The following is a 19,344-nucleotide window of genomic DNA, read 5'->3' on the forward strand; positions in this document are numbered from 1 at the left end:
AACATAAATCATTTTAGTAGCTGCACCACTGAGCCTCAGTCATCATCTCCACAAACAATCACTGCCTCACAGGTCTGACATTAACCTTTTCTAGCCTCGTGTCTGGTCTGGACCTGTGGCCCCCTCTAAGGAACAGGCCAGCAGCAGAACAGTGACATGCCTAGCAGACTGGGACTTTGGGTATATTTGGCCTAAATTAAGACTTACCTGGGATCCACCAGCAACAGGAACCTGGAATGTAAAGAGGTTGGCCACCAGACCCTCTAAAGGGAAACTCAGGCTATCGATGTGCACTGTGTAGACCAGACCCAAGCAACCCTGGAAGGACAACATGTAAATACAACTGATACATTACACATGGGCACACACAGAGGATCACGACTGTATATAGTCATCAGTATTGCAGCTAATGGTCAAACAGGTGACATTTTAGTTTACAAATATCTAGGCTGTAAAACAAAAATGATTGTGCTTTTAATTAGTCTGTGACATTTAGGTTTGATAGCAGTTTATTCTAATAGCACATACATACATGTAGGAACGGAAGAACCTCTTAACATGAATAGCAAGGCTGACTGTGAGTCTGCAAAACCTGTGACCAACTCAGTCTGTAATGAAAATATCAGAGGTGCTTATGCTTCTATGTCTCATTTACTTTACTGAAGTGCGTGCTTATGCTTAAGAAAACTCAGGCCTATTTTGCAGACAGAACAAAGTAGATTAGCGTCATCTCAGAGCAGCAAGATGAAAGCACTGATTTAACAAAAATTCTGAGTATTCCTTCTGAACAAGACAGAAAAATATTTTTTAATCAAGATTTAATCACATGGTGTTTTATTACCCGGAATATTTCGGGATAATCCAGCCTGGACACGAGAATGAGACTTTTTGGTGCAAACACTTGAGCTGGCTGGATCAGGCCATCCTCCTCTGCCTCCTCATCTTCATCTCCATCAGCCTCAATACTCTTTGATCCCTGAAACATTAAAAAAAGAAGCTATTTCAGTTGAAGAGTTCAACACAGTGCCATGGACTACAGACCTTGAACTGTACTGTAGAGCATGCCAGCACCGCTGAGCTCCTAGTTTAGCTTGTGAATACATCATGTGCCTAAAACTCATCACACTGTCTACGTGTCTGGCATGTACTACACATCGCTTGTGTTATTTGCACATTCTCCAGGGAAGAATAACTGATGTGCCCTAACACAAAGAGTGTTCAGTGATAACATCAGTGATTTAGTCGATGAACCAACTTGCGTACATGTTTATGGATGGACACCCAATTTCTAACACTCCATTTTCCATTTTCACTTGAGGGGTGTGTCACAAAATAGGTTTGAAAGTAGAAGTAGTTTAAAGTTAACTGTATTTTAACTACAAAACAAAAATAGCCAGAAAAAAACTTGTGCATCAGACAAAGACATAGCTTCAGCCCCCAAAGATCTTAAAAATCTTCCTTTGTCTCCAGAGAGGAGATACACATTTATGAAAGTTTGGACTGTTAATTATCTCCTTTCCCAATCTGTCCCCATTCAGCACAGCTGCTCATCCTATTGGAGCCATTGAATGAACACAACAGATTCTCTAAACTTACAATGAGGTTAATAAAAGATCTCGCCTGCAAAGAGACAAAGTCATAAGAGTGGATTTCCTTAGAGAAAAGCTGAAATGAGTTTAGGAGATTAATGTTGCTTCATACCCAGAGTCACATACTGTACTAACACAGCAAATGCAAAACATCAGAGCTAACAATTAGTGACAAACAGCACAATGTTTAGTAATTATTATGTTTAGCAAGAGCTATTACTTACAGTGAGTCAAACCTTGCCACTGAAACAATATTCTTTGTTGCAGATCACAAAATGTCTTAAACCACTTCTGAATTTGTTGAATATTGCACACATACTCTATGTGCAAATACAAAAACAACTTGGTATACTAGTACACATATAAGCTATATAAACTTGTAATTGTGGGCAATAATAATATCAGAAACAAAGAATGAACTGGAAACCCAAAATGTCTGCAAGAAAGAATAAGAACTGTCCTATTAAAGAGAACGTAGTGACAAAAGTTTTACAGTACGTCAAATCAAATGTACACTATAAAGTCATTTTTGCGATGATCAAACACGTTATTTACCTAACTATTTACCAAAATCACGACAAGCTTGTCGTACAAGCAACAGTCTCAATCTGGTTCTAATTGTCTCTATCGTGGATCCACAAGCCTTATCAGGACCCTGATACACCAGCCTCTCAGTGCTCATTCCTGACTAAAGCCCTTATCACAATCTGGTATATTTCTCCAGGCAGTGAAAACATGCCATAAGTGCTTCAGTATCTCGGGACCAAGGAGTATGGGATCAAAATATCCCATTCAGATGGAGGTCACATTTCACCATTATTCTTAGGATTTGGTTCAATTATTAGACAAAATACATTCCTCCGCCGCCTGTCTGGACTCTCTCTGGAATCTAACTGAGTAGATAAGAATGTCAGTTTAGAGAGTAAAGACTGTTAAAACACCCTCACGTTTCAAGAAGATCTTCAGTGCCATACACTGAATCCAGGAATGTGTGTTTATTTTGCAGGATGATGATGTCTGGACGAGGCCAAATATAGTCTAATCTAATAATTAACACGAGGCTGACTAAAAAGGTAAGGTGGTGTTGTGGTTGGGGAGTCTAATTCAAAAGTTTATAGGTTCAATCTTCTCAATACAGGATGTAATAAACACAAAGCATCCACGTGTCTTGGTCAAGTGTCTTTTTTGCATACACAAACATCTCAATTACTGTGAGCTATTTTAGACATGAGTTTCACTTGGACTGCAAAACAGTAAAAAAAAAACAAAAAAAAAAACAATAACTTCTTCTTCCTTGTGTGAACTTCTCACTTTATATACCAGTATATACCTCATTTTCCAAAGTGGGAACAACTTCCTGCTTCTGGAGTGCCTGACTGGAAGCATAGTTTACGGCCCTCTTTCTTTAATCAGTGTAACTTTTACAACCCGTTTGATAATCCTGTGAACTTTATTTAAAAAAGAAATTAAGGCAGTAAGACAGTGAAGTGAGAAATTGAGACTGTGAGAGCAAAGTTTAAATTCTGTACAGACAAGATTTGATTGTGTTTCTTTTTACACTCACAAAATGAATGAAGTGAAATAAAACAAATGTTGTACATAAATCAGAGTATAGTTAGTATTCCCTGTGGACGTCCCTTTCTATCATGCATCTGGTAAATATCTGGCACAATTTGTGATTAAACTGATTCAATAACTGCATTAAACTTCTGTTGCAAAAATAGTGTCTCTACAGCATATTTTGTCCTGCAGACCTAATATAAACATTCAATGCGGAGTGTGTGTGAAAAACAATGTTTCTAGTTTAGTCTTGCCAGTCCCCAGATAACAGTAAACAAAGACACAATTACAAAAACATCAGGCCCCATAATGAAGTCTAAATCTGACAACTCCACCGAGCCAGTGTGTGAGGACAGAAAACAGACCATAGAGGATTAAAGTTTCAATACTAAATGAGGATGAGCCACTAGTCCGTGGTCTCCAATATGTTTTATACAACTGACGGATGTCACCAACCAGTTACGAGCAATGACAATTAAGTCTGTTAGTAGGCTCTTCAAAAAAAAGACCCATAACAGTTAACAACTGGGCTATTTTTGGTTATTTTCTCCCTTTGATGTGACAATTTGCCCTAAATCCTTTTGAACCAATGCGAAAAAATGTGCCCAGTTGTGCAAACAAAGGAATGTTTAAATGTTTATGTAATTATGTTGTGATTCACACAACAAGCTGATATGTAATGTAATGAGTAAAGCGTGCACTACTACAGTGTTGAGTCTGAATGTTCCACCAAAGTGACTGTTTCGCTTGAAGGCTGACACATATTTCTCGTACGAGACTACATTTCAAATTTAACTTGAAAATGTTTTGCTGATCTAACTGGAATGTGATTGACGACTGCCTTCCACATGTGAAAGGATGTGAAGTCACAGTGGGCAGAGCGACAGGAGTCATTTAAGGCCTCTAACAAAGGCAAGCACAGTGAAACAATTAGTTTGGTATTCTGTGGGCTTTTGGCAGGGAGAGACCTTAACGAGATCATTCATAAGTATAAAAATGATCCTGTCCAAACAAATCTGTTGTAATCAATAATTTATGGGGGTTTAGAACATTTGTGCCGTGACAACTAATCTGTAATCAAACACAATCTTGTATGCATGAGTACATCACATAAAAAGCGCTGGAGGGGAGCACAGGTCCATCCTCTCCTTTTTAACAGCATCCCTCAGCCAGCTCTCAATTTATTAGGCTTGATCCAGGCAGGCTTTTGTTTTCTACTAATGTCTCAAATTCTAGAAGACATCTCGCACACGACAGACATTCCTAAATGTTAAAAAAAGTGCCAAAGACTGTAAAAAAACAAAACAATAAGCCCAAAATGAAAAACAGACAATGAGACCCATCACATTGCCCAACTGCGACATCCTGATGGCTTCTAAGAATCGTGACAGAGACACATGAAGATGAATGTGACCTCATGTTCATCATAAGAGTCCACGAAACTCAGGATTGTCATTGTGATGATCTTATAAGGAGCCTTATAAGAAGGACGAGAATCCTGCTGCTCACAGTGATGTGATGCACACCTCACAGGTGGGGGACTGGAGATTCAATGACTGTGAATGTCTGTGTTAGTCCTCTGATGGACTGAAAACCTCCTACCCAGTGCAGAATGAACCAAAGAATGAATGAAAACGGCACAAGACGTGCTCAAAACTCACTCACGCAAAAATGTTAAAGGACAGCTCAGTCGTAGAATTTACTCACCCTTGAGTGTGTGTGTGTGTGTGTGTGTGTGTGTGTGTGTGTGTGTGTGTTGCAGTCTTACCTGCAAATTGACCTCAGCCTCGTAGAAAGTGAGGCAGGAGCAGTAGTGTCGGTCTGAATCGATATCTGTCAGCACAACGGTGAAGAAGGTGGGTGCTTTTCTGTCCCTGGACGGCCTCCAACCTCCAGGTTGGCAGAACTGCAAAGATATTCAACAGAATACCATTACATGAGGGTATCATAGAGGACAAGTCACACAACATGGTCAGATATGCACAATGTTACAGTGACTGAGGTAGCAACAAGAAATCTAGAGAGGACATATGCTTTTACTCATTGAAGCTCTAATCATTTCAGAGACAACATTTTCATTGTGTTTGTCAAAGATTTGAAATTGTTAAAAGCTCTGTGGTTACTATGTCCCCTGAGACTTTCTGCTGGTAACCAATTCCAACCTTAAATGGACAAGGCAACAGCATATTATTGCAGCTAGTCTCATCCGAATGCCCCCATAGAGAGCATAGACAGGATGTCCTGTTTCAGGGCAGTAATTACATCTGCTCATCAGAGCGGGAAGTGGCATGGCTTATTTTCCTTGAAAGTCATCAGCAAAGGTGCCAAGCCAAACTGCCTGAGCTCATTAGCTGTCTGATCATAAAAGGAAATATCTTAAATAAGACTAATGGAAAATACCCAGGAATTAAGCAACATACCAGCAGATTACACAAACTTTAGCACAGTAGATTAAATTAAGGGTTAAAACTGAGACTAACAGCAAATATTCATCCTGCGGCCATTTTATTTTATTTTATCACCAATTAAGAAAACAATGTATGTATATATTATACATGTATATATAACAGACCTCTCTACTAGTAACTTTGTTGTTGTTTTTTGAGAAATATGTTAATTGTATTTTCACATAACATACACATGAAGGCACTTTGAATGTAATGGAAGTAAGGCCCTTTCTGCTGTCGTACTTGTAGACAAGGTACTAAAATATCACATCTTAATGAAAAATACACGATCCGATCAATAATAACATAACCGCTCAAAAGTCAAAATGAAAACAAAAATAAACAGCAGTTCATTGCAAGGCCTTCGCAATATCTTCCTCCTCCATAAATTTCATAAATGAGCCACAAAATGTGTTTATATATATAAATGTATATGTAAGTTTCTCCATAGGCAGACATTGCACCCATGGCCTATTAACAGATTTCCACAACAGAGAAATTTTATGTTTAGCTTCAAGTAAACAAAATATAACCATCTTCTCATTAGTATTACTAAGTTTACAGTTTACTGAGAAGCATCCGAAAATACACAGTTTAGGGTATAATGGAAGCTTGTCTTTTGTGGCAGCAGATAAAGTTGTTATTATCTCCTTCTAATACTCTTGTATGGACTTTGGTTAAAATTCTGATTCTCTGAATTAAAGATTCAGCCTCAAACTTATTGGCTGAGCTTTGGATACAAGTGTGTAAAGCAGACATGTATTCTCAAGTATATGATTCTCCAGGAGTAAGTCGAGATCTTCCGAAATCTTCCAGGAAAAACCTATTATTTATATTTCCAAACACTCTGTTTATTGAGGATTTAGGAATCACACAAATCAACAATTTTCTATGCATGACAAAACAGAGCCATTTTTAGCACATTGTGGGCACTGAAACTCAGAAAGACTGTTACCATAATAAAAAGCATCTCAAACAAGTTTTAGGTCTCAAGGCAACAGTGTGAGTCATAACCAATCCTGACACAAAACATCTGCCAAGTGTGGAGAAAAAAAACAAGCTTTTTCTGATACATATATCAGACATATACAGTTCAATCAGTAAACTGATTTTACTTTAGTCTCACAGATATGTCCTCATGCACCAACTCAATTGAAAAAAAAGTCAATTCTACAAGCCAATAATAAACCCACCCACTGTAATATGGGCTCATAAAGCAAAATTAACTACTACTCTCAAAACAAAAAAATGAGGGGTTAATGATGCGTATGGAGAATTTGATAAATTATTATTTGAGAGAAACTTTGAAAATGAGAGTGGCACATAAGAGAGCAGAGGGCCAAAATATGAGAGGCAGGCATTTGGTCAGAGAGACGAGTGTTTGTGTCTGGTCTCTCTGTTTTTGCTGGAGGCCCAACTGGCCCTGGCTCTGAAAACGGTGTTTAGACTGCTCCTCAGGGGTTACACAGGGGATCACCGGACACATGGAGGAAGAGAGGAGATTGGGTAAAGGAGGGGTGGGTGAGGGCAAAAACAGATGGATTGATGGACAGATGGATCTGCGTACAGCCAAAGACAAATATACTGGCAAAGGTTGCATCTCTTGGGCCGAAAAAGAGGAGAGGAGTAGAGACAGAAAGGGAGAAGAGAGAGTTTGAAGAAGAGAAGGAGAGCGGGAGAAATGGAAATTAATAGAGGGGGAGAGGAAAAGGGAGGTGGGGGGTGGGGGGGGGGGTTGGCTTGTTCAACCTGGAGGTTTGGACCAGGATGCCACCATCTTCCAGCAGATACAATAGCTTGCAGGAAATCTGTTAAACCTGCTTTGTGTGTGTGTGTGTGTGTGTGTGTGTGTGTGTGTGTGTGTACACTCCGGCCAGACAGGACTCAAGGACAAGTGCAGATAACTGTGATCCTGTCCTAAAGTATTCCAACTATGCAATTCATTGTTGTCAAAAAAGAGATAAACACCTTTGGGACGCATAGCTCAGAAGATCACAAGAGATATAACATCCTGTCTGTGTGTGTGTGTGTGTGTGTGTGTGTGTGTGTGTGTGTGTGTGTCCGTAGGAGTGTATGCATGTGTGAAAGAGGGACTAACTATAAGGGAGCACGGCAGAGAGCACACTGAGGCGCGATGGTGAGAAGATTAATTGACTTCCCTGATATTAAATCAGTGTTTCCTTAAAGCCGTTATCTTGCCTGTAGGTCTGCAGAGAGACACGTGAACTCTGGCGCAGGTTCAAAGACACTTTAGGGAGTTCAGTATTTAGTAAACTTCAGGGACCATTGCATCCAGACACCCTACTGACATCACTTTACTACATAAAACTAATTGTTGTCTAACTAAAAGATGAATGATTGTTTAGCTTAAAAGTTGTAGTTTGATCCTATAAGGACTTTACAAATGGGGCAGTTCAATGAAACAAGACAAAAGTCAAGTCAAATGCTAATTCCATGTATCTGTATTGCATTATATTAAAACATGTGGTATGCTACTGAAGCTTTAAACATTTTCATGCAACATATCTGCTTGTGACTCATTATGAGTTATGAGCATGCATCCTACACAAAGGCACAACCGTGTATAAGCAGAGAAAATATGCTTACAGTATGTTATTTGTTTAAACACCCAACTTGAAAAATTATGTAATTTGCAATTTAGTCAAACACAGAGTGCAGAGTGGATATAAACACACACGGCCACATCTCTGAGGCTAGTCCTAGGAGACAGAATGGATAAAGATGTGTTGTTTAAGATTTAAAATAACCAAAGGAAGGATGAATAAAGAGGGGAAGCAAAAGCAATTCTATCAGCAATGGTCAAAATGTCAGTCTGCAAAACAGTGATAACTACAGAAAAAAGCAGGTCTTTAGAGCCTCTTTTTCCTTTTGTAAGTGTATTACTATCCTGCTGTGCTACATTCTGAAACTACAAACAGTGAATGACACTGGACAGACCACCAGGTAGCAGCTGAGCTGAGGGAAGAACAAGTGAAAGCACTGACGGACAGCATCAGACACAAGCTGTATTGTACATTCAGCTATAGCATGACGCAGAAATCCACTGCAGTGCAACAGGTGCAAAGGTCAACACATAAGAAACATTGCCTTTCTACAGTACACGTACACATAGACACACACACACACAGCAGAGAGAAAGGACATCTCCTATTCCCAAATTAGACCATAGTCAAGTGACAAAGGAACTCGGGGACACACTTGCTGTATTAATGTCAAAGCAAACTAAACTGCTGCCCTCCAGCTAAACCCTCTGCATCACATCATGTGCTGCAGCATGGTATGACTGACTCCCACCCAACTACACTATTCACCTACTCAGTCAGCGACACTGGATCTGCAGTCTGACCTGCTAAGCATCGTCACAGCAGAGTGCTTGAAGAGCAGCACCAATAAAAAGAAAGAAAAAACCCCACACAGGGGCTTTGCCTGATCAGGATAGGGCTGCATTCTTATTCTGTGACGAGACATTAAAGCCCGGTCAGGCCGGCGCAGGCCAGATATAACTGGGGCTGCAGCCATTACGAAAGATGACTCAGGACAAAGAGACAGAGAGAACGATATCGCCCTTTAAAGTCAGCTTTGTCTTTCTCTGGCATGATGCAGCTGAATCATGACTGGAAAGACGTTACTATGTTTTTATTATGACCCCAGCATTTGAGAGTCCTGTACTTGGGGGAATGCAAACAGCCTTTGAAGGGTCATAAAACCTTTAAAGAGTTCCCGTTGCCACAAATGAGCTCAATCCCGCAAATCCTTGAGGGGAGGGACTTATTTCATAATTTGGTTGACTTACAAACCCAAATGAAATCAGGCACCAAAGTTCTTCCATGTTTTTCTCTCCACAGCAATAAAATGTGTGTAGAATAAGCTTTCTATGCTGATCTGAGCATCAGCAAAAATGACCTAAACTGAATGAGAGAAAAAATAACTTTTCAAAACACTTTCCACACTCCCCTGACTACAATGTACAACATTATGTTGCATGGACGAATTTCGGGAAAAGATTGTGAGGAAAATGTAGGAATGTGGACAGTATTCATGAAATAAATAACACACAACATAAACATACAAAACCTAAAAGACATTGAAAATAAGTAAATATGGCTACCAGACAATCTCAAATCATATGGCAGGTATTACTGAAAGAAAAACACATCTAAATCCATCAATAATCATTAAAACTTCCAGACAATACTAGTGAACTGTAGACAGAGCCTGAATGTAAAGTTACTGCCAAGACAATGTGGTCAGGAAAACTTAGCAACAGATGTGGAGTACACCGTGCACTTCGATCATCCTCTTCCCTGTACCTTGTTCTTTCCCTATTCATGTGGAAGAGTCGCATGCCAGGAAGACAACACAATGACGGAAAGTGAAGTGCGAGGTGTCAGGGGCCAGAGAGGGACCGGTCGGGGGTAAGAAGGTCAATGGCGTGCTGCTTGCCTAGAACTCCTGATTTATCAGGTCTGCAGGATGAGCAGCGGACAAAACAACCAAACCCCCCCCGCCATCCTCAACTGTCTCCTTAGCTCGAGGTCAGCCTGATGAATACAAGAAACAAAACTGTCAACAAAATGACCATAATAGCACTGTTATCCAAATACTATTTAGTGGTTGTGGAGTTAATTTACTGCGCCAAAGCTAAGCTCCATCTCAAGACGCTCTGCTGAGGTGGCATCTCCCCTCCACTTCCATCCCTCCACTCTGCTTCCCCACTGTCACCAACACTCCTGGTTTCCCTTTGCTGATCTGTTATGCAATACCCTGCGCATATGGTTCATTTTAAAGATAGATATTTTTAGATGCCTATGATGGACCACAGTAATTAAAAAAAAATGTCTAGTCAGGCAGGATAGAAGAGTCATCTAGCAAATATTGCAAACTATCCTGTACACAAAATTGTAAGCTTCATAAATGCCATATGTGGAGGAAATATAACACCAGAAAAAGAACCTACTACAAGATGTATTTTTAGTGCAAATGTAAAGGGTTTTTTTTTTTTGCCACGCACTCCAGCAACAAGATCATAGGGACAACTCTGCTGAACCCCATTTCCCCAACATCCCTTGGGAAGATTTGTTCACTTCAGGGCAAATAGTTGGGTTTATTTCAAAACACAGCATAAATCAAAAACATACGGCCAGTTCACCACATGCAATGTGAAAACAGAAATGCATTAAGGGGCAAATAAAAAGGACCCTTTAGAGAATCAGACATTCCTATGCTAAATCAATCCACTGTCAGATTAATTCATCCTGCTCTCTCAACCTTACTCCTTAAACTAAACCTGAAGCATCTGTGTGATGTTCATGGTTGGCATGAAGGTCCCAAATATTAAATGGACTTTATTATGTGTCAGTTTTGTCAAAAGTAGGTTAACAAACACCATATCTTCCAAGCATAAACAAGTTGAATCATAGTTCAGGGAAAAATCAGCTATGAAAAATGGTCAAGAGTACAAAAATTCCCTTTCAGAATCCAAGAAAAGTCCATGGATTTTCCCGACACTGTTGAATAGCAGGTTCCAGTGGTAAAACTGATATTAAAACCACTTGAATAGTATAAAAACAAGCCTAATCCAATAAATTCTCCCATTGCTGTGACGGAATCTGTCAAAACTGAAGCTAGTACAGCTTAGAGTATTTTAGCAAAAACAATCAATGACTTCTGCTTAAGAAGGACCTAGTCTGTGCATGCATGAGCATGCCTACTTATATAACTGGGTTAATCATAGCATGACAGTTTGTTAGCACACTGTACTTTTTAGACAAGATTAAAGTTATGTCAAAGCCATGTAATAACTACAGAGTTTCACAATTCATGTGAGGTGTCTTATATTAATAAGAAATCTGGCTAGGCAGTGTGATTGGCTCTGCAGACTAAACCGTTATGAATTAAGTATTGGTAGATGAGTGACAATGACAACTTTGTACAGCACATATTATGTTGCACATGGATAAGCAGACTTTTAAAAACACCAGGTACATGTAAAAATTAAAAAAATTCAAGCCAGTGGCCAGCGAGCTGTAAAAGAATTACAGACAGTGTACGACTGCCAAATCACAACGGACACCAACAGAGCATAACAACCATTTCTTATTCTGATATGGTGAAAAACAAAAACATGACTGTCCTACCCTCAAACATTTAAAGGGTGTGGACGTAATGGATGGATACTTTTAGTGGAACCGGTGGTTCTAGTGAATATTTGAACAGTTCGCATGACAAATATTTGCGATATTTAGGCTTTATCAGAATTCAAAGTGGTGATGTCAAGAAGGAGTACTGAGCCATATTTTACTACAAACACACCTAAATAACAGACTTAAACTATCACATAAGTGCCTCCCACTAGTATGCAGACTGGTTTTCAGTCATTTTTGTAGGAAATACAGCAAGCAGATAGAACAGGTAGTGAATCAAATGGTACACTGCAATAGCATTAACCTACCATAAATCAATCATTGTCTGGGCTTGTGCATCTCCTAATAGCTAACTGTTTGACAAGGAGATTAGCTCTGTCTGAAAGTTTGCCCTTTCGCTCCAAGAACCCTGAAGCCTCCCCAAGACCTGCTACCGGGTCACATCTGGCCTCCAAACCTAGACTGCCTGCAGCTGTGCATTTGGCTTTCTAGCACTTGCATCACCTGCATCTGCATGACAGTGACCAGGCTGTGATCTGTACTTATGTAGTGAAGTATAGAGCGCAATAAGAGGTTAAGCAGTGTGCATTCCTGACTGCCACAGTGTCTTTTCTAATAGTACCACTGGGGGCGGCAATCAAATCCTGCACAGTGGCAGCTATTAAGTGGGATGAGTGGGAAACCTGAAAAAACATGGGAACATTAAAACATAATTGACATTTTTCCGTCCACCACAAATTCAATAACATGCTTTTGAATTAGGTCAGATTTTTTAGGATGTTATATCGGTGTACATTCCGGGACTTCAAGGTATTTTTATGCTGTATTTTATTTTTTATTTATCCACTGTAATCTGTCTTTTATCAGTCCTGATCAGTACCACATCGCTACAGCCTTTTTTTTAACCCATCAGTATATCAGCTGAGGGTAGGTAAACATGGTTGTTTTTTTATCTCATCTGTAAAAAGTAAACACAAAACATCAAAACACATTTCTGAGCACATGGAGTGATGAATGAAAGATCAGGGTAAACAGTCTTTGTCCTGGGGTTGCAGATCAGTACAATGGCTGTTCTGCGTCAGGCTGCTGAGCCCCAGCCTTTACAGCACTCTAAGATAATGGCTGACAATGACCTGGCTGTGGAACAGGTGCTTCCTCCGCCTTGTGGGGGCTCTGGTTATATTACAGTATTCACCATAGGCCTCAGTCTCACTTCTGCCCTTAACAAGCTCAGTTCAAACCACAACAAGTTTAGTTCCTCTTCTGAATATACACTAATGCAGAGGGAAGAGTAAATGTGAATCTGTGCTGTACATGTCAGTGTGTTGAGTGTGTATAAACACAGAACGGACTAATGTGTTTCACACAATAAGATATATGCCAACAAAGGCCTTTTCTCACATTAAGCTTCTCATATCTCTCAAATATTTTTTGTGTGACAACATTTGAAAAGGGGCCTTGTTCATCATGGCAACTATTTCTTTGAAGCTGTACAGTTGAAATCTATCAAAGTGAGTAATCCCCCCCCCCAAAATGTCTGAAAACTGGACTGAACTGGACAAGAGGAGCTAACCCTCTGAGTGGAGAAGAAGAATAAGAGAAGATAAAATAATCCTTTATTAATCCTTCAGTGGGGAAATTTGCATTGTTCCAGCAGCATACAGGATAGTGCAATAGAGACATAAATAGAAAAACAAGATATAATAAATAAAAACAATAAAGATTTATTAAAGAGCTACTAAACCCAAAAAACAACTGTAATTTACAAATTTACAAATTCACAAAAAGAAAGAAATGAAGATAAAGATAAAGATAATACTGGATAATGTGCACACTGTCAAATCAGAGCTGGGTATGTAAATTCATGAGGTCTGCCTTTAAAAGGCCTGCAACCAACCTCCAGGTGCCACGCTGCTCTTCAAACCCAAAGAGACTAACAGGGTTTGACAAGCGACCAACACCGCCATGCGTCAATCCCCCCACTATTATTAGTGTGGCTAAAAATGTCAATGAATAACAGCAATGTAATGTATTACTGCACCATGTTATTATGCTGTCAGTGGCTAAGACTGCTCCAAAGAATCTGACTATTTTTCACTTAGAATAGCAAACATCCAGCCCATGTCAATAAGAGCACTTCTTCTCAAGTGAAACTCAGCAAGCTCCACAAACAGCAGTTTGGACCCTATCTTATGTCTACAATGCCAATACAAAAGGGAACCATTACAACAATAAGTTGTTGTCACAGAAAGTCAGTACTGAGGAGAACACCTGAGACTGGGCATGTTTGCATACATGAGACAATACTGGATTATTTTGATAACAAAATGTTTTGAGGTAAATTAGTTAATCTCTTTGACAGACAGATATTTAATATATGGAGAGAATGAGTATGTGGATTCCAACACATATAAGTATGTAGGTGTAGGAATCCAAGTTATGTCCCCAGCTACTGGCCCTGGGGTCAGCGGTCAGTACATTTTTACTAGCAACAGTGGCATTCACCAGTAGCCAGTTAGTGGGATGTCTGGAGCCAGCCAGCTGCTTAGATGGGAGGGAGGAAATGTACAGGAAAGCCAGGGTATCCTAAAACTTTCCTCTTGGACCTGTTCACCTGGCTACTGGCACCAGTTCACAACTACATGTTTTTGCCCAGGCCCTTCTGACTGGCCACAGAGTTGGCCACTTGTCATGGTGCCTTTTGTGTTTTGTTTGTTTGGGGGGTAGCTTTTCATTTGTAACGGAAATAACATTTCTGTAAGTGCTCATGACAGAATAACAAGGGAAGAAACACTTCATTACCAAAACAACTACACACATAAACAATAAACCATTATGACCGAAAATGTCTACTGTGTTTCATCTAAAAGTTTGAGTATGTGCGCTCTCCAGTGTACTGTGGCTTCATTTCATCCTGTGTATTCCCATTTCCTGGTGAGCTCACAGTGCTTTTCAGCATGGAAAGTCCTTCTTGCTTGACAGCTCCAGCTTTGTTTCCTGATGTGTTTAGCTTCACTGGCACACAAAGCATTGATTACTCATGTGTGGATCTTCCTGACAAACACATGATCCTATTCTCCCCCTGGCTGGAGCAGCATCCTGCTATCTGGAATGCACTGTTTAGTTTTTCTCTCATAGTTTTACAAACATCATAAGACCGACGTGCAGCGCGACATGTCAAGTTATGGTCACTTGAATCCATCCATCAAGTGATACAATTAGGCTACATTCTTTCATCCTTCTGTGGTTTGGCACAGAGCCTAAAACTGACTAACCAAGGCTGCTGATAATGAACAATGCAGTTAAGCTTTGTCATGATTTGCTTATCCAACATGCTGAGAGAACAAGGCCAGATGAATGACTCCCCGCAGCAATAAGCATGATTCTTTTCTCAAGTGAGCTGAACCTGACCTGAAGCCCAGAGACTCAGGTCATACTGGAGTCAGATCCTGAAGTGTTCTTTTTTTGAGAGAATATGTAAAAAAAATTTTTTTTTAAAGTTCCTATTTAAAATTTCTCTGTTTGTACTCAATTACCCACATGACACCAGCAGTTTACACATTTTCTGAATAACTCGAGCATCCTTCCCGGAAGTGCAAGCCACGTTCCTAATTACAGCAGGGATTTGAGGGAAAAGGGAGGAGTTCTACACAAGAGATATGACACAAGTGTTTACAGTCTGTTCAAGTCAGGTCAAATTCCTTCTTCGGAGGAAGTTGGGTCCCAGAGGAAATTTAAAAATTTCATGTCTACACATTTTTGTCAGAAGTAGAGGTGTAATTGTAATTTCATATACTGTGTCTGATGTAATGCAGTAAGATTTTGCAATTTCAGTATATTCAATTGTATGTATTTACTGTATGTACTGTAGGCGATCAATTCCCAATACAAACTGAGTTATCTCTGCAATAACAGAACACAGAGTACAATAACTGAATAACCCTAGCTTCTCTCTGTTATCAACTAGCCTTGGATTAGCCTACTGTAAAAATACATTGAGTGTTTACTTCTAACCGACTGCTTTTGTGTTCGGATGGAGGATTGGCCGACAGCTAACTGACTGCAATCATATTTATGAATAAGGAACACAAGAAAAAGGAAATACAATAGGAGTGACACAATCAATATAAAAATTATAATAAAAATCAATACATTTTTGACAGTGCAAAGACATATCCATAGAACAATGACATTCATACATTAAACCTGTACAGTACATGCTCACTGTCACTCAGATACCAAATGATGACATTTCTGAGAAGCCACCAAGACACACATGACAAATTAAATCAGCTGTTGAGACCATATTGCCTTGTGGAAAAACAAAATTTTGAGTGGATTTCAATCAAAAAGGGAAGATTGAAGATTCTAGTGGCCATTAGTGGAGCTGCATCTTCTGGCACTTCCGTATTTGCTTTAGTTTCTGGCCATTGGGGTGGCCAGTTGTTTAAATGTATTTCTCTCAATAACAATTATGGCTACCAGTATATATCCAAGCAAGCAGTGGGACAAAAAAGCCAATGACCGGCACGGTATGCAGTCAGAGAAACAACTCTGCTTGCCTAGCTGACTGAGTGGAACAGAAAACGCACACCACATACTGTGTGTTGGACTGGACCAGTACAGGATTACTATTGTTCAGTGCTGCAGCATTTCGCCCACAGCTGCAACATGTGAGACTAGAGATAGACCAGTCTGAATATTGGGCTGAGAGTCCTACTGTTTTCACTGTCAAACACCTAAGGCTATATGCTACAAGCCTTTACAAAGGTGTGGACATGTCAACTTCAAACTTTGAAAACAAACTAAGAAATAAGAAAAGACAACGTGCGACAAATGGACGTTTTTGAATCAACAAATCTTTTGAGGATGTTTCAGCTACAGTGTTGAGAAAGATCTCAAACTACTGTCCAAGGACTTTTTTCAAAAATCTCTGACCCACATAGCAAGTATTTGGTAATCAAATAGAAATTAACAAAAAACAAACCAGAAAAAATGCTAACAAATGTATGCACCATTTAAAACCATTTATAGCTGTGGAAAAAACATTAACTCAAGACAAACAAACTCATAATTAAATTAGAGCAGCTACGAAAGGATTATTTTCACTGCTGATAACCTGACAATAATTTTTCTATTAATCAATTACTCAAGTAGATCATGAAATGTCATAAAATAAGGGAAAATGAACGTTGATGTTTCCAAAAGTATTACATTTAAAATGATCTATAAAGAGCAAATGTTTGGCTTATAGAACAAGTCAGTGAGACTTAACTTTTGGGGGTCACGCTTGATGAACAACTGTCCTGGAGAAGTCACACAAACAAAATAGCTACAAAATGGGAAGTGCGTATGTATGTATTGAAAAATATTATTTATATTATCACAGTTATCAAGGTAGGTGAGGAGAGGCCACATTTCACTACCCCAACCAAAGATCAATGCTATGAAAACAGTAAAGTATAGAGCAATATCTCACTGGAACAGTTTGTTGTGGTTTATATCTCAAGAATCTACAACAAAGTTTAAAGAAGCAGCTGAGGAGGTTCCTGAAGACAAAAACAAATACACAAAATAGGTTTCCCTTGATTTTCTTTGAAATATTGATGTTTAGATGAACTGAGATTGTTATTGTTGTTTTGCTTTAACTGTCAATCCATTTAAATTGTTCTAATTGTTGTTTTGTATATGTATGGTTTTCATGTAATGTTATTGTTGGATGCCAATGCAACAACCATTGGGGATCCCAATAAACAATATTACTTAATAAATAATTTAAATAATTGTCTATATATTCTCTTTAGCTCGACAAATAAATTAAGCGGCTGATTGTTTCTACACTAAGTTAAATACCACTAAACCTTCACTTTGACCTTCAGCATAATGTGCATGGCCGTAAGCTCAGCTCAAAGTGGTTTGAGGCATTAAAGCAGTTTCCCATCTTTAACTTCCTGTATGGACAGAGGTCCTCTTACTGTCCACTGTGCCTCAAGTCTTCAACACATTAGCAGAGCTGATCAGGACTGATTGTGAAGCAGAAGCTCAAATAATTTCTTTCCTAAAATGTAAAGACTGATTTGAGGCTACGTTATCAGAGGAGACATTTTGTTTTCCTGCTGGGAAACATGACTATAGTGGAGACAGCAGAGGTGAGCCTGCTGACAGATTGATTTGTTGCTCGTCTGCAGGCTACATGTAATGGACTGACCCTCATGTTCAACACTGAACTTTGTGGTGCTCTGGAATGTGTTTGACCTCTCGGGCATAGTCGTCAAGACGTCTCTCTTCACCCAACACGCACACATATACACTGAAGGCCAAGCCAAGCATAAACATAAACAGCTATCCATTTCCATTCCAGTGCATGTCATCATTTTCAGTGTATGGTGATTTCCATTTCAGTTTAAGGATTACATGCTGTTTGAGAAATTTCATAGCCCTTTGAAGTATTTTTCACAGCCAAACAGATATTGAGTGGTCAAGTTATGTGTACAATACGTGTTTCTAGGTGCTTCCTCTAGGTGTTTCTAGGTGCTATGCTTCGTTCTAGAAAGAATGATTTTTCACACTGACAAACATTACATGCAGAATCCAAATGTATACATTGGATCCAAAACTACATGTAATATATGTGCACGTTAAACAATAAGAGCCATATCTGATATTAGAACAGCTAAATACAAGATACATTATTATTTCACAGCAAAGAATCAAGGCTTTAAGTATCCAACACACAACTTTTATTTTTTACAACCAGTGATGAGATAATGAATGAATCAAACTAAATATAACTTTATGCAAAAAAAAATCGAATAAGTGCCGACATTAATCGTGTCTTTGGGTGAAATTTTTATACATATTAATGTTCAAATTACAGTAAACATCTGTGCATTTAATGGGTGTTTAACAAAGTTTCTGAAGGGATGAAGCCAGTTTGAACTGGATCAGGAAAATCTGTTTTAAAATACTAACTCAATTTGTTTTATGTAGCTCCGTTATTACATGCAACAAACAGCATTAAACAAAAACCTTCCTGTCATAAATTCGAGGCATATTGCTTCCACTGTGTTAAAATACAAAGCATGAAGGTTTGATTTAGGTGAAGTAAGCGGTAAAAATTTACAACCCAGTTTGCTGGCCAGCATTGTAAACCTACAAAAGCAGGTTTGAACAAACACTCACCAATAGCTGGACTCGATAGATTTACAAAGCTTAATGTCCATCTGGTTGTCTTACAATGAAGACTTTATACTTACAATTAATACAGCCCATTTAACATGAAAGAAAACTGCGCCTGTTAGAAGCAGAAAATGACTGAAAGAAACAGGGCAAAGGAATAACACAACTCTCAAATCTACCAATATGTTGTCTACAAAGCGGTGGATGTTATAAACATTCACATACTCCAAGCATTAAACAAATGGTGCTTGTAATTAAACGAGCAAAGTCAGCAATTAAACAGTGAACACCAAAGTAATTCCAGGCATTCTGTTGGCATTTGTGTGGCACATTTCATTTATTTGCTCTAAAGTCTCTGATGGTAACAAAAGAAAGGCGGTCGCAGTCCAAATTTTCGAAAATGAC

General features: G+C 39.1%; 1 protein-coding gene across 1 annotated transcript in view; it reads right to left on the reverse strand.

Moving 5' to 3' along the window:
• Window positions 1-19,344, reverse strand: part of sbf2 (SET binding factor 2) — an 88,205-nt gene that overhangs the window by 52,751 nt on the left and 16,110 nt on the right. The window contains exons 3-5 of the mRNA XM_070910211.1: window positions 4,918-5,055; window positions 842-976; window positions 208-318 (exon numbers count right to left, since the gene is read on the reverse strand). Of these exons, the coding sequence (XP_070766312.1) occupies window positions 208-318; window positions 842-976; window positions 4,918-5,055 (384 nt within the window). The remainder of the gene's footprint in view (window positions 1-207; window positions 319-841; window positions 977-4,917; window positions 5,056-19,344) is intronic.

Source organism: Enoplosus armatus, chromosome 1, assembly GCF_043641665.1.
Source record: "Enoplosus armatus isolate fEnoArm2 chromosome 1, fEnoArm2.hap1, whole genome shotgun sequence".
NCBI lineage: Eukaryota > Metazoa > Chordata > Actinopteri > Centrarchiformes > Enoplosidae > Enoplosus > Enoplosus armatus.